The following is a 12,789-nucleotide window of genomic DNA, read 5'->3' on the forward strand; positions in this document are numbered from 1 at the left end:
CTTGAATCAATTAAGTGGGCCCTACGGTTTCGCTTATGGGGGTGCCTCTACATCATCTCCCACTGTCCAATCAGGGGTGCCAGGCTGTGTTGGGACACACGTCTGATGTCAGGAGGAACAACAGAGGAACATGACAAGGTAGAGTTCTAAGAAAAGGTGTTCCAGATTTCTCATTTCGGGGACATTTCCTAATCCAGACGTATTAGCAGACATGACGGCATCTGTTTAAAACCTTTAACATGAGCTCTGATCTGAGAAGCGTCTCCTGCTCTGCGTTCTGGGACATGATTTCATTGTAAGCGGCCCCGTCCCTTTAATGCTGTGTCACTGTTGGACTGAGATCGGTGCGAGCAGCTCTTGTGATTCTGTGCATCTGAAGCCTTGCGTCTTATATAGGTCACCTATTGGAGGGAGACAAGTGATGATTCATAGAGCATTCATCACCCGTGTGCAGCCGGTCTGTGGGACTTGCCATTCCTTCCTACACCCGCTGTGTGTGTTTGGAGAGAAGTCTATAGACATATACGTTTTCATCATAATGCCTTATATCGGAGCTTCCAGCTTTCCAGGTGTTACGGAATTACAAGCCCCATCATGCTGGGGGTCTGCAGTTCAGGAACAGCTGGGCAGCGGCACTGGTTAATTGTTGTTAAGACCCCGACTATTGCAGGTACAGGTATGGTAGAGGTTTGTGCCCTGCATGTGCAAGGGCTTGTGTTGACTTTGTATGCTCAAAATTCACAGTGCGAGTTGTAAGTCACACTTGCATAATTATGGTGCAGTTGTGAAGGTAGCTGGTTTACAACTTCCGGTTCTTTGCATCCTTTAATAGTTGCTGCTGCACTGATTTCGGTGAAGTTGGAATTATTCCTCTAACCCCCCCCCACCATTCCTGAGCAATCTGTGGTGGTAGTTTTGGTGCCAAATAGGCTAACTAGACTCCCTAATGGCAAGTGGATGGTATTGGGTAGGAGCAGGCAAGGGGGCGTGACTCAGAGCTCCAATCAGAATAAGCACTCAGAATCAAACCTTCTTACCAGCTCCTGCCTGACACCACCCACTTGATATTAGGGGGTCTGGTTACATTTTTGGCCTACAAAACTGATGCTCTTGTTGCTCAGGAATGGTGGGGACTAGAGAGAAAATTCTAACTGTGACAGAATGAGTGGAGAGGAGGCTATTGGAGGATGAGATGTTAGAATTGGTGAAAGATCCTCTTTAAAGGCAACCTGTCACCTCATTCTTTCTGCTTAAACCTCTCTCTGCAGGGAATCCCGACAGGATTCCTAGATTATTTCTTTTACTTGTATAGCGCCATCATGTTCCACATTTCTTTACAGTCACTGCCCATCTAGGGTTTACCTTGAAATTGCAATGTTTTAAAGAAAACCCCATCCAGGCTCTGACAACTTCTCTCTCTGGTTTAATTGACAACTCTCTCCTTATTTGTGTACAGAGACAGACTTGTCAGACCTCATGTACTTGATCAGGGGCAGGGTACGTGTCCCCCCAGCTCCGTTCCAATGTTTATAGAGCAGGTCCTATGGGAACAGAGGTTTGGAAATTCTCAATTGCAGACTTGGTCGTATGCATGAGGCCTCCAACAAATTGAGCAGGATGAGGAGAAGCCGCCAGGCCGCACCCATCGGTCAGTGTCCATATTGTCTCAAAACTTGGGAGCCATATAAGCGTTTCCTATTTGCTTCCCGTTACTTGTGAAGTCTCACTTGGCTTTGGCAATTTTCCCGCAGTGTGAGGCCCATTACCACCTCTGCCAACTCGAGCTCTTTACAATGAGCCCTGAATTTTTTTTTGTGTAACACCCCCACCACCATTCCTGAGCAATAGGTACTATTAGTCTCCCTAATGTCAAGTGGGTTGTGTCAGGCAGGAGCAGACAATGGGGCGTGACTCATACACTGTCTGGATCTGAGTCTAGCCCCCTTCACTGCTCTTGTCTGACACAACCTTCTTGGCATTGGGGAATCTAATTGACATATTGGACACAGAAACTGACTACTTTTTCCCGGGCGCACGCAAGGAAAAAAAAAAAAATCCAAACTGCACCAGATTTGCTGGCTAGTAAGTACTTGAGGTAGAAAGAAGTCCCCTTCAATGGGATTTTCTTACAAGGCATTTTTGATGTCTTCCCCATTCCCATATTGTGCAAGCCCCTCGCTCTTGAGATTGGTAGTGATAACCTTTAGCGGGTAAGGGGATCTCGGATTGGGTCAGGGGTCTGTCTGGCTCCATCCTACAATCACCCATTTGTATTATAAGCTGAAGGCAGCCATCTCCATCTGAGACAGAAGGCTCCGGTCTATAACTAGGTTAGCAGGTTACCCATTTCTAACCCCCGCTCATGCAGCTGACGGTTTGGTTACACGCGCCTGCACTCAGCCGTGTCCATGTCGCTATCAAGTTTTGTCCCATGTGGCGTTCTATTAACTTGGTGGGTAAATGGTAGCGTGTGATGTGCTGAAGGCTCAGTATGTGTCTGACATAGGAGAAGCATGACTGGAATATTCAGGGTATGTCCTGTACGCTGCCAGTTACGGCCCTGCAGACGCAGGCTATGGGACATCCACCTGCATGGACGGGCAGATCTTCCTGATGCATCTCTTGTACGTCCATCACTGCCATTCAGGGGCCTGGGAAAGATGGATTACAACCACAGTGTGTGCTGTGGCATCTCCATTGTCGACCTTTCTGCCTCCCACCCACCATGTGGTGATCAAATACTTCTCTCTTATCCACTCCTGTCTGACCAGTGGACACCCCACACCCGTCATGAGTCTTCAGTGTGAATCGAGTGGTAGTGTACATGTTTGAACACTGCTCCATACACTTCTATGGAACTGACAAAGTTAAAGGGGTTGGTCCAAGTTATAAAGTTGTCTCTCTCAATAGGAAAAGGGATAAGTTCATGGTCAGTGGGGTCCCGACCACTGGGAACTAAGAAAGGGAGTGCGACACATGCTCTGTAGGATCATAGAGATCAGAGATCGTATTTGGGATCATTGCTGGTCCCAGGAGTCAGACCATTGATAAGGAGCGACTTCATAACACCAGGTACCCCCACAGATCTGCCGGATGAAGGCTGCACCATCCAGGTGAAATTTGGGACCTTTCACTGAATTTCAAGAACAGACCGTACATTGTACAGTAGCTCTGCTTGATATTGCAACTCGGCCCCATTTACCTGAATGGGACTGAGTTCTGCTGTACTATATGATCAATGATTGCACCGTCATCGGCACAGGGAAGAGACCAATGTGTTCACCCCAGTGCTGCAGCCTCTTCTACCGGCTGATCAGCAGGGGTACTAGGTTTCAGGCTTACATATTGATCTGGAAAACCCCTTTTAAAAAGGAGTCTGTAAGCAGATTTAACCCCTTACACCCACTGTCTGCACTTTAGAGGAGATCAGTGTAAATATACCTGCATGAGATGGTTTTGCAGGCGGCCGCATGGCGTGTGACGTCCTGGGGCACTAGCAAAACAACTTCCCCCAACACGTATGTTCCCACTCCAGCAATGCCAATGAGTTTGGGGTGTGTGGTGTGCTGAGTGTTACCACCACCGTGCACTTCTCTTGGGTTTCCTTTCCCTCCAGCGGGTGCCAGGGGCGGTTTTAGGCTCGATAACAGATCCTCTGTGGATCATATTGGAGGACTCGTCTCGCTGGATGCTACACGTGAACCAGGAGGACGGCTTCAGCCGTTGGGCAGCCCATGTAGCTCCGTGAACTGTGAGATTCAAGCAAATCGAAATTGACAAAGCAAAATGATTTGTATGTTTATCAAGTTCACGGAAAGTGCAGGCCGTTGTTTGGTCGCCATCCTTGCACGCATGTATAATGTCATTGTAGGTAATCCAGTGCAACTTGGCAGGGATGGAGGGCGATGTGTGACTCCTGTTGCCCTTAAAGGGGCTCTCCCGGGGGTGTTAAACCATTTACTTCCTCTGTGGTTCTGTTTGGGATAAACCTTGGGTTCCTTAGCTTGGTCGAAACCTGGGTCACATGATCCGAACTAGCATCTGACCCTCGAGTCGCTCCGCCATTCCCTCCTCACACATGGTTGCTTTATACCAAAAACAGTGCCACGGGTTACATGAGCCCTGTTCACATCAGTCAGTCAGAAGTCTTGGACAGAATTTTGGGGGAAAAGGAAACTGTTTATCTAGTTTTGGACACATCCCTAGGTCATCACTCCTGAGTCTCAGAACTACTTATTCTCCAGAGCTGCATTCATAATTCTACATACTTCAGAGTTCTGTTCCTTGCGGAGTGTCTTCCTTGAGCTCGGTCTAGTGATTTTGTATTCTGGGAAGTGCCATCCTTAGACCTGTGATGTCGGAAAGAATTGGGCACCGTTGCAATGCTATCACTCAATTGGTGGGGTCCAAGTGGTGCCAGTTGCACAACAGGTTTGGCTATTTGCAAACTATGCAGCTAGTATGATCTGAGCATGACCGTCCACCCAGCTCAGATAACTATGTACGGTCACCTGTGTCAACCAGCGGAATTATGAATGTAGCTCTGAATAGTGCAAGCAGTTTCATCTTCGTATCTATATACCCACCCCCAGATATCCATATAGCTATGATGTATATATGTATGGGCTATACAGGATTACATCTAATACTGTGCTCTCTTCTCTTCCAGTGTTGCGGTTTGCTGCTGGACTCTCCCCTCCATTCACAGGATATGAGACTTGAAAGAAGACGATGCATACAGGTAGGTGCAGCTTGTGAGTTCTGTTTCCCTAATACCAGGCTTCGGGGGGTCAAAGTCATCAATATCTGATCAGTGGGGGTCCAGTACCTGTGATGTCATTCATTTGTCATGTGACCTGTATACCGTCAAGTCTCATTCATGTGAATGTGGCTGCAATTCCAAGAACAGCCATTATACCTTGTACGGCCCTGTGCTTGGTATTGCAGCCCTCATCTAAATGCTCTTGTCTCTGGGGGTCCCAGGGGTCTGAGCCCCATTGACCTGATAATGATGACTCATCCTAAGGATATTACAAGCCCTACATGGTATTTTACCTATTAGAATATCTGTATTGCCCAGTTCAGATACAGTAATGGTGTCCTGGCTGATCCTTAGGGATTGTGCAGTAACTGCCCCTTGGGGTATTAACACTTTTGCCATTCTGAGACCCTTTGTGTGCTGCTAAGGTGGTCAGATTGGCTGGTGGATTGGTTATGTTCTCCTCTGCCTTATATTTTTAGGTGACATACTTTGCACTGTGGCCGATGAGCCGGATCTCTGTGTGTTGTTCTCCAGATTGGTTCTTTATCCGGTTATTTGGATCCTGAGAGTGTTGCGTGCGCTTTTCTAGCTTAAGTTTGGTGGATTTTTGTGTGTGTTGTCTTTATGGCGGAGGTTTTCCTTAGGATAGGCTATTCATATTAGATCTGTGGGGTTTCATTATCTGGGACTCCCACAGATCGCCGGTAGTGAGGTAGTTTGGGAGAGCTGCATTGCTCAGTCATCATACAAGTGAAGGAACTGCATAGACTTCAGTATGGCATTACCTACACTCACCAGTACCAGTGATCTGGCGGGGGGAGGGGTCCTGGATGTCAAACCCCTGCAGGTCTAATATGGGGAGCTGATCCTGGAAATCTCTTTTCAAGTTGTCTCTTTATCACCTGTCCTAAAGATAAGTACCCGATTGTTGGGGGGTCCAACCAGTCGACCACTGCTAATGGAGCTGGGGTCATAATGTAATTGTCCATGTAAGAAGTCGACAACCTGCAGGATTTCCTAGTGGTGGACGTGTCTGGTCATTGCCGCGGGCAGCTGTTTGGTCACTCTGTTGCCGTGGTGTGAGATGCCTGCAGTGCAGTAAACAGAGGGTTAACGTTTCTTGGCTGCACGCACGTTCTTAATCTGTTCGTTTTTACACCAATGTGAATGTGTGTCTGTGGCGAGCTCCCTCCCACCCGTTACATCTGTCACGCATGGAACTTCATCTTCAATTTTGACTGGCAAATTTGGAAATGTGAGCAGTGAAATCTGTTTCTCCTGTATGTCGCGGAGCGGCTGCCGATTTCCGTTCAGAAAATGTTTTACTTCTACAAAGTGTTCCTCCGTTATTGATGTAGCATCATGGCGTAGTGGGACAACATATAAGGGCGTTGCAGAAGGTCACAGGGTTTGATTGGTTGGCATGGCAGCAGCGGCCATTACTTAAAGGGGTATTTGCACCACCAACCTATAGAGTACTATCACATAGGTGATAAATGTCTGATCCAGTCACCAGCTATGAGCCCAATCCTCCCCCATTTCTCCCAGCATGACCACCACAAGTAAGCGGTGGTCAGCCACATCCATTGCTGCTCCGGACTGATGAAGGTGGCAGGAATTGAATGGAGGGCTAATGGTTGATCCCCACTGCATTGAAAGGAGTTCAGGATCCCCCCACACTCTTTTAATCATGGGGGGTATGGATTTAGACTGTCACTCAAAATGTCCGACTTAATGTCTTCCCTTATATGTAGCCCATTGGGCATCAGATTGACGTTAATGGGGGTCCAGGGACAGGGGCTCTGGAGGAGCTGACCCGTCCTGCATTGTACACATTGAGAAGAATGGACACTGTGTAATGCCTTATTTCCCACGTTCTGGTGCTGTAGGGGAATTGAACACGTCTCCCTATAAGTTCCATCTGAACAGTAGGGGACACTTCATTATCAACCCGTCTTAAAAGTAGGGATTGTGCAAAATGTGAAGACCCCCACCACCACTTGTGACCCTTCGATTAGCCCCCATATACTGAGTTGTAGGGCACTAATAGAATGAGGCCAATGTCTGAGGATGATGATCTTGTGGCTGGGTGACTAGACGGCACATGTCTATAGGTGATGTGTTTTTTGGATGCTCCCCTATCAGGTTGTGTCGGCGCGCCGCCTGTTGCTTTTATGTTGCTGTGTCAATATTAGCAATGTAAAGAGTTGGCGCAAGTAAAATAACATCAAACTAATAAAGGCTCCACCAAACCCGGCATTAGCTTGGATATCAACCAAACTGAAATCAGGGAATGGCAAGAAGTTACTGGATATTACCATGTCTTATATGGGCGCCCAAGCAGTATAATAGCAGGTGTTGAGGGGGTTTCAAGAGACAGATTGATTTGGAGACCCCCTTAAGTCATTTAAAGGGTTTATCTGTGGCTTGGATATTGATGGTCTAGTCTTAGGATTGGCCATCTATAATCAGGTCAGTGGGGTTGGACTCCAGGGCTCCTGAAGGTCATGTAATTAAAGGGACAGCAGATGACTGTCAAGCACAGCGCCATGTGTTGTGTAGTGGCTGTGCCTGGTACTGGAGTTTAGTTCACTTGCTTGACGTCACAGGTCCCGATGCCCCTGTGATCAGCAGTGTTAGGACCCTCTCTGATCTGATATGGATGACCTATCCTCAGTATTAGGAGGCCATGTTATCCTCTACCCATAGAAAGGCAGATCACTTTGTGCCAGGAACGCTATGGAGATCTGTAACGGCAGCCATATTGGTTGTCACCTGCAAACTAGAGGTGGCCCTACACCGGATAAGGGATAACTTGCAGATCGATGGAGGGCTAAACTTTCCGACCCCACCACCAATGGGGGATTTCTTCTTAATAGACCATCGGTCATCAGGTTCTGCCGATCCAGTGGGAGTGTCGGAGATAGCGGAGCGCTGGATTTCCCATTGAAATAAATGAAGCAGTACATGCGCAGCCCCCAAGTGATGCTCTAGTCCAAACTGGTGAAAGGAGAGCCCCCTTCTCTTGATGGGTGGGGGTCTGAGCAGTATGGCCCCCATCCTATCCCACATACAGCCTCCTCAAGTTTGTAGGTGGTCATCACTGTGGCTACCATTGCAAGGGTGTCACCAACAGGTATATGGTGACTTAGATAGGTGGGCGTCCTGAACCACCATCGTAATAGTCCTAGATCAGTTTGGTTGCCCCATAGAGAATATTGGGGTAGTTGCCCAATGTGCAGCCCGACGTTAATTAGGGACCACATTACTTTATTATTGGGCCATGCTTTTATTTTATAAACTATAATCCCTCTAAAAGAGAATGCTACCTGCCTTCTGATGGTATTCCCAAAAACATCCCCCCCCCCCCCCCCCCAAACAAGGGCAAAGTCTTTATTGGTGTAGATGCCCCTAAACTGTACACTGTTGTAGTCCACCCCAAGGCCTGATGACAGGAGATCGGCCCCCCTCGCCTGTGCTGAATTCCCTTCTGTGTCCGTCACCCTCCTTGTGTGCAGGCCGGAGCCCCCTGGCATCATATGCCACATTCCTGAAAGAAAGCTGGTGGACTTGGCAACTCGGCGGGGGCTGTAACGCTGTTGTACATGGGGGTCAGTCTTCAGATGATGTCACAGGAATTGCTGCACCTGCTGCATGTAAAGACTGATGTAAATATCTCATACAAGGCCTTTGTGACACTGCAGGAGGCCGGGGCTGCATGATGTAGTAATATCTGTACATGCTGGGACTTATTGTACAAACCATCACTTCTGGCCAAGGGTGCGTGTCTCTGAGGGAGTGCTCATGTACGTAATCTGATGTATGATCTGAGTCTAGGGTACTTGGCTTGGGAGCCATGAGATACCTATTGGAGTTAGCAGACCCTGTGCCTGTCGGGGGATGCTGGGAGTTGTAGTTTTGCTTGTCACTACCATAAATCCTATAGGTGGTGAAAATCTCTGCAGCTTTCAGGGTCTGCATTTACTGTTCGTGAAGAGAAACCTCCTTGTTCGTGAATAGTCTACAATCTGTCCCGCTCACACACGTGCTCGGCTCATTGTACGGTTGGGATGTATTCAGATGCAGCAGATTTATTGCACAGATTGAGCAGGTTTCTAAAGTAAATCTGCTCCATGTTAATATACTCTTTGTAGGACTAGTTTGTTCCCACCTTAGCTATTGTTGCGGTGTGCACAGGAATATGCCGGGCGTCTCATAGATGGGAGTGATCGCAACGTCTCTGCTGTGCGTCTTTTATTGCACTAGAATCCCATCCACCATACATGAGCATCTCCCCCGGCCTAAAGGGCTATTTCCAGGGTCATTAATTGTATAAGGGTATAGGTCACAAGTTGAAAATAGATGGTGGTCTACATATCCGTTAAGTATTGCATCTTCCTCACAGGTCATGTGACGTCACGTTCATGACCTGCAATACTCAGACTAGCCACTGTGTCATTCACGGAGCTGTGTTTGATAACTACTGAAGACGTTGCAGCCCTCACTTGATTTCTTCAATCTCTTCAAACAGCTGATCAGCAGGGGGGCCGTGTGTCAGGCCTAGTCTAGTTATGAAGCCTGAAAAACCCCTTTTGGGTATAGTGCCACAATTTTTGTTAAAGCCGCTGTGAGCAAGACCTTCGGAATAAGAACTGCAACAATAAAGTCCTTGTGTGAACACACCCTTACAACGCTTCAGTTCCTCTGCATTTTCGAAACGCCTCTTTCAGTCCATGTCCATGGGTCTGGGTGATGAGCCGCAGGTCCTGTATGTGGTATATTCCTGGAAATCCCTGACCTCCAGAGCGGTTCTAGGAATGGTAATGTCTCTACGACTGCCACACCGTATAGAACTATTACCAGCGTGGATCTCTCCCATTGTGAGGGGTCACCTTGGCTTGTGCGGGGCACCTACGGAGGGTTTCTCGTAAGGCTGTAGGTGTATATCAGACTGCGCTGCTCCTCGTTCCAGCGTCTGTTTATGTATGTGAACCTGGAGTTTGTAAAAATAAGTGAGTGTTCACGCTTCTGTGTCTTCACGCTGTTGTGATTCGCACAGAAATAGCTGAAACGGGAATAGAAGTTCTATATATAGCCCAATTGTTGGGCAGAGAGCGCTGTCTCACATGTGACTGCAAATATCGTGTGAGGAGAGCGATGCAGGCCCCAGGGGGCGCTAGTGCTTCTGGAGGGCAGGGGATTGTCACCGATCCTGCCCTTTTATAGGCCGGATCATATACATTTTATATACTTTGAAGGTTTTTACAAGACCTCTGCTTGCTGTCATCTGGAGGCTAAAACCTTGTAAGGACTCAATAGTTAAAGGGGTTTTACAAGAGTTAAGTAGCGATGATCTATCCTTAGGAAGGGATGTGAATATCTGGTGGGGACCCCCGCCGATCAGCTGTTTGGAGAGACTGTAACATTCTGCCTTTGCATTGTATACCAAGCACAGCGCCGTACATTGTATAATGGCTGCGCTTGGTATTGCAGTTCAGACCCTTTCACTTGATCACGACTGATGTGCAAACAAGTATTTTACTTTTTACCAAATCTAGACTATGGTAGGAAAGGCAAGATACTCCTCTCTTATGATCAACATGGATGACACATCCTAGAGACATGCTATTAATTTATAAGTGAGGGTCTGACCTTTGGGACCCCCTCCAATCTTGCAGGACTGCACCCTATTCTCTAGTATTGGTGACCCAGCCATTTGCATCTGACCCCATTCACTTAAATAAAACATCGCTGCAATGATGGTCAGTCCCCCACCGATCATAAAGCGATGGCCTATCCCACTCTATCGGTGCAGGTTAGACCCTCACTCCTTGGATTAGTGGCACTTCCTAGAAGTAATACTGCCTTATGCAATGTCCTCTAGTAGATGCCTGTAAAGCAGTAAGTAGGGTTTAGGGGTCTGACTTTCCAGGTTCAGATGGATGCAGCGTCTTTATAGGCATTTCATAGGGCTGGGACACCCCCTATACATGAGGCTGCAGCATAGCTATAAGGGGTGCACAGGTATGACAATACAAGGCCCTGGACCCTAAGAGAGCCCCAAAGGACCCGACGCTGCAAATAAATGATTCTAAATGGCACAAGATAGGGGCCCCAATGAAGATTCTGCTTTGGGGCCAAGGAGCTTCAAGTTATGCCTCAGCTCAGAGGGGGCAGATCAGCATTTTATGGGTGGGGTACCAAAGATCGGACCCCCATGATCATACAGTAGTTGCATATCGTAGCAATGTCACCACTTTGCAAGACGGGAAGAAGTGCAAAAAGGGGAAAACAAGTCCCAGTCTGGTGAAATAAAAGGCCCAAAATATCCAGATCGAATACCCAGGTAAATGGTGAATAGTGAAAAGGCTGCCACTGTGCAAGTCCTCATAGGCCATAAATAACAGATCAGGGGTGGGGGCGACAGGTGGCCTGTCAGAGGTCCGGGGCTGCCTCCTACTATACTGAGTACAGGGCACAAAGTAGATAGGTGCAGTCCCATGGGAATCAAGGATGAGCCATAAAACCTGGACAGCCCCTTGAAGTTCTGGAAATGTCACTTTTAATGCGAGTTTCCATAGCTCTGACCCCCCCCTTCCCCTCAATTTTTCCAGGCTAGCGAGTGTCAGATGCTCTCAAGGGTCTGTGAATGTTTGGTAACCCCTCCATATCCCTAAATCCAGGGCTGCACGGTGACATTTGTCGCTCCAAAATCCTGCAACTAAAACTTGTGCGACTCTCTGTAGCACGACGTATTCAGAGCTGCGATTTAGCTGTAAATCCGTCGGGTCAGTCGCAACTCATGAAGTCAGTGGTTTAATAAAGAAAAAAAAAATAATCATGTGACAGTCAAAAGCGTGGAAACTCTCCGGTCTCTTCTCTCCATTATAGTACAAGGAGTTTGACATCTGGAGCGTAAACTTAAAACACAACCAAGAAACTTTTTGCAGGTGGAGATCCGACCTGGAAGGATTTTCAGATTTCGTAACGGGAAAAGTTTTATAGCCGAGCTGTGTCTATAATGGTAGAGAGAGTCTGTGTATGGTGGAAGGACACTGGCAGGACATAGTCGGGTTCTGTTTTGGGGGGTTTGATCCCTGGTGCCTCCATACTCAGTTCTGCAGCCCATGTGCGTTGTGAAGCCCTGGCGTGCTGCCTTGTATGCTATGGCTAATGCAATAATGGATACCATATGGACGTACACACACAACCAGAGTTTGATGGATCCTTGTGGGGAAAGTAGGAGCGAGCCACAAAAGATTGAGCAGGTCCTATCCCTGTCCTCCGTCTATTCTATTGATGGGGGGCATATGGATGCCATCTGTACCCCTTATGTTGTGTGTTTCACGGACCTGCACACAACTATGGGCATGTGCATGAAGCCTAAGATGGCATTTTCCTCCAGACGGTGCATAAGTCATTGCACACACCAGAGGCCAAAGTCAAGTTGGGGCACCCTTTTAACTTCCAGACTTGGTAACGTGTCCGACACCGGTCCACTGTCACTTTGACTATCCCGCAGCTCAGTTTCCCTTACGTGCCTTCTCCCCCTTGAAAGTGTAAATTGGGACAAAGGTGGCCGTCCGATTTAGCAGCTGACTCCATAAAGCGAGCATGCGAGCACCCATCCCTTACCCGCTAACTTTGATGGGTCAGATCTGAGCCGGGGCATTCCTCACTCACCAGCTGTTGGGTTTCCTCTCTTGCAAGCAGCAGGGAATCTGTGGCTGTCAGCTGTTTGAGGAAAACAGCGCTCCAAAGCATTTCCAAAGCCGCACAATCTCCCATCTCTCTATAAAACGTCTGATTGATGACAGGGATGAAAGCCGCCCTTATTTGCATCGCGCTGGTGCGGCCGGATACTTAACCCTTCGCCGGCCGGCGTCGGGGTGACCTTGGCGACGAAGCGAAGGCTTGCTATAGCCTTGGCCGTGATCCGGTTGGGCCAGGTTTCGGTGTCCATCAGCGTGCCTTAGGGTGTTGGCCAATGGCTCTGGGCCGGAGCGCTTTGTTTTAGGCGCTGTGTT

General features: G+C 48.1%; 1 protein-coding gene across 3 annotated transcripts in view; it reads left to right on the top strand.

Moving 5' to 3' along the window:
• The window catches only part of DYRK1A (dual specificity tyrosine phosphorylation regulated kinase 1A), a 59,484-nt gene that overhangs the window by 17,671 nt on the left and 29,024 nt on the right, over positions 1 to 12,789 (top strand). For all 3 annotated transcript variants that reach the window (XM_075263523.1, XM_075263521.1, XM_075263522.1), the window contains exon 2: positions 4,670 to 4,741. In XM_075263523.1, coding sequence (XP_075119624.1) covers positions 4,732 to 4,741 — 10 coding nt within the window. In that variant the 5' untranslated portion in view covers positions 4,670 to 4,731. The remainder of the gene's footprint in view (positions 1 to 4,669; positions 4,742 to 12,789) is intronic.

Source organism: Leptodactylus fuscus, chromosome 2 (assembly GCF_031893055.1).
Source record: "Leptodactylus fuscus isolate aLepFus1 chromosome 2, aLepFus1.hap2, whole genome shotgun sequence".
Taxonomy (NCBI): domain Eukaryota; kingdom Metazoa; phylum Chordata; class Amphibia; order Anura; family Leptodactylidae; genus Leptodactylus; species Leptodactylus fuscus.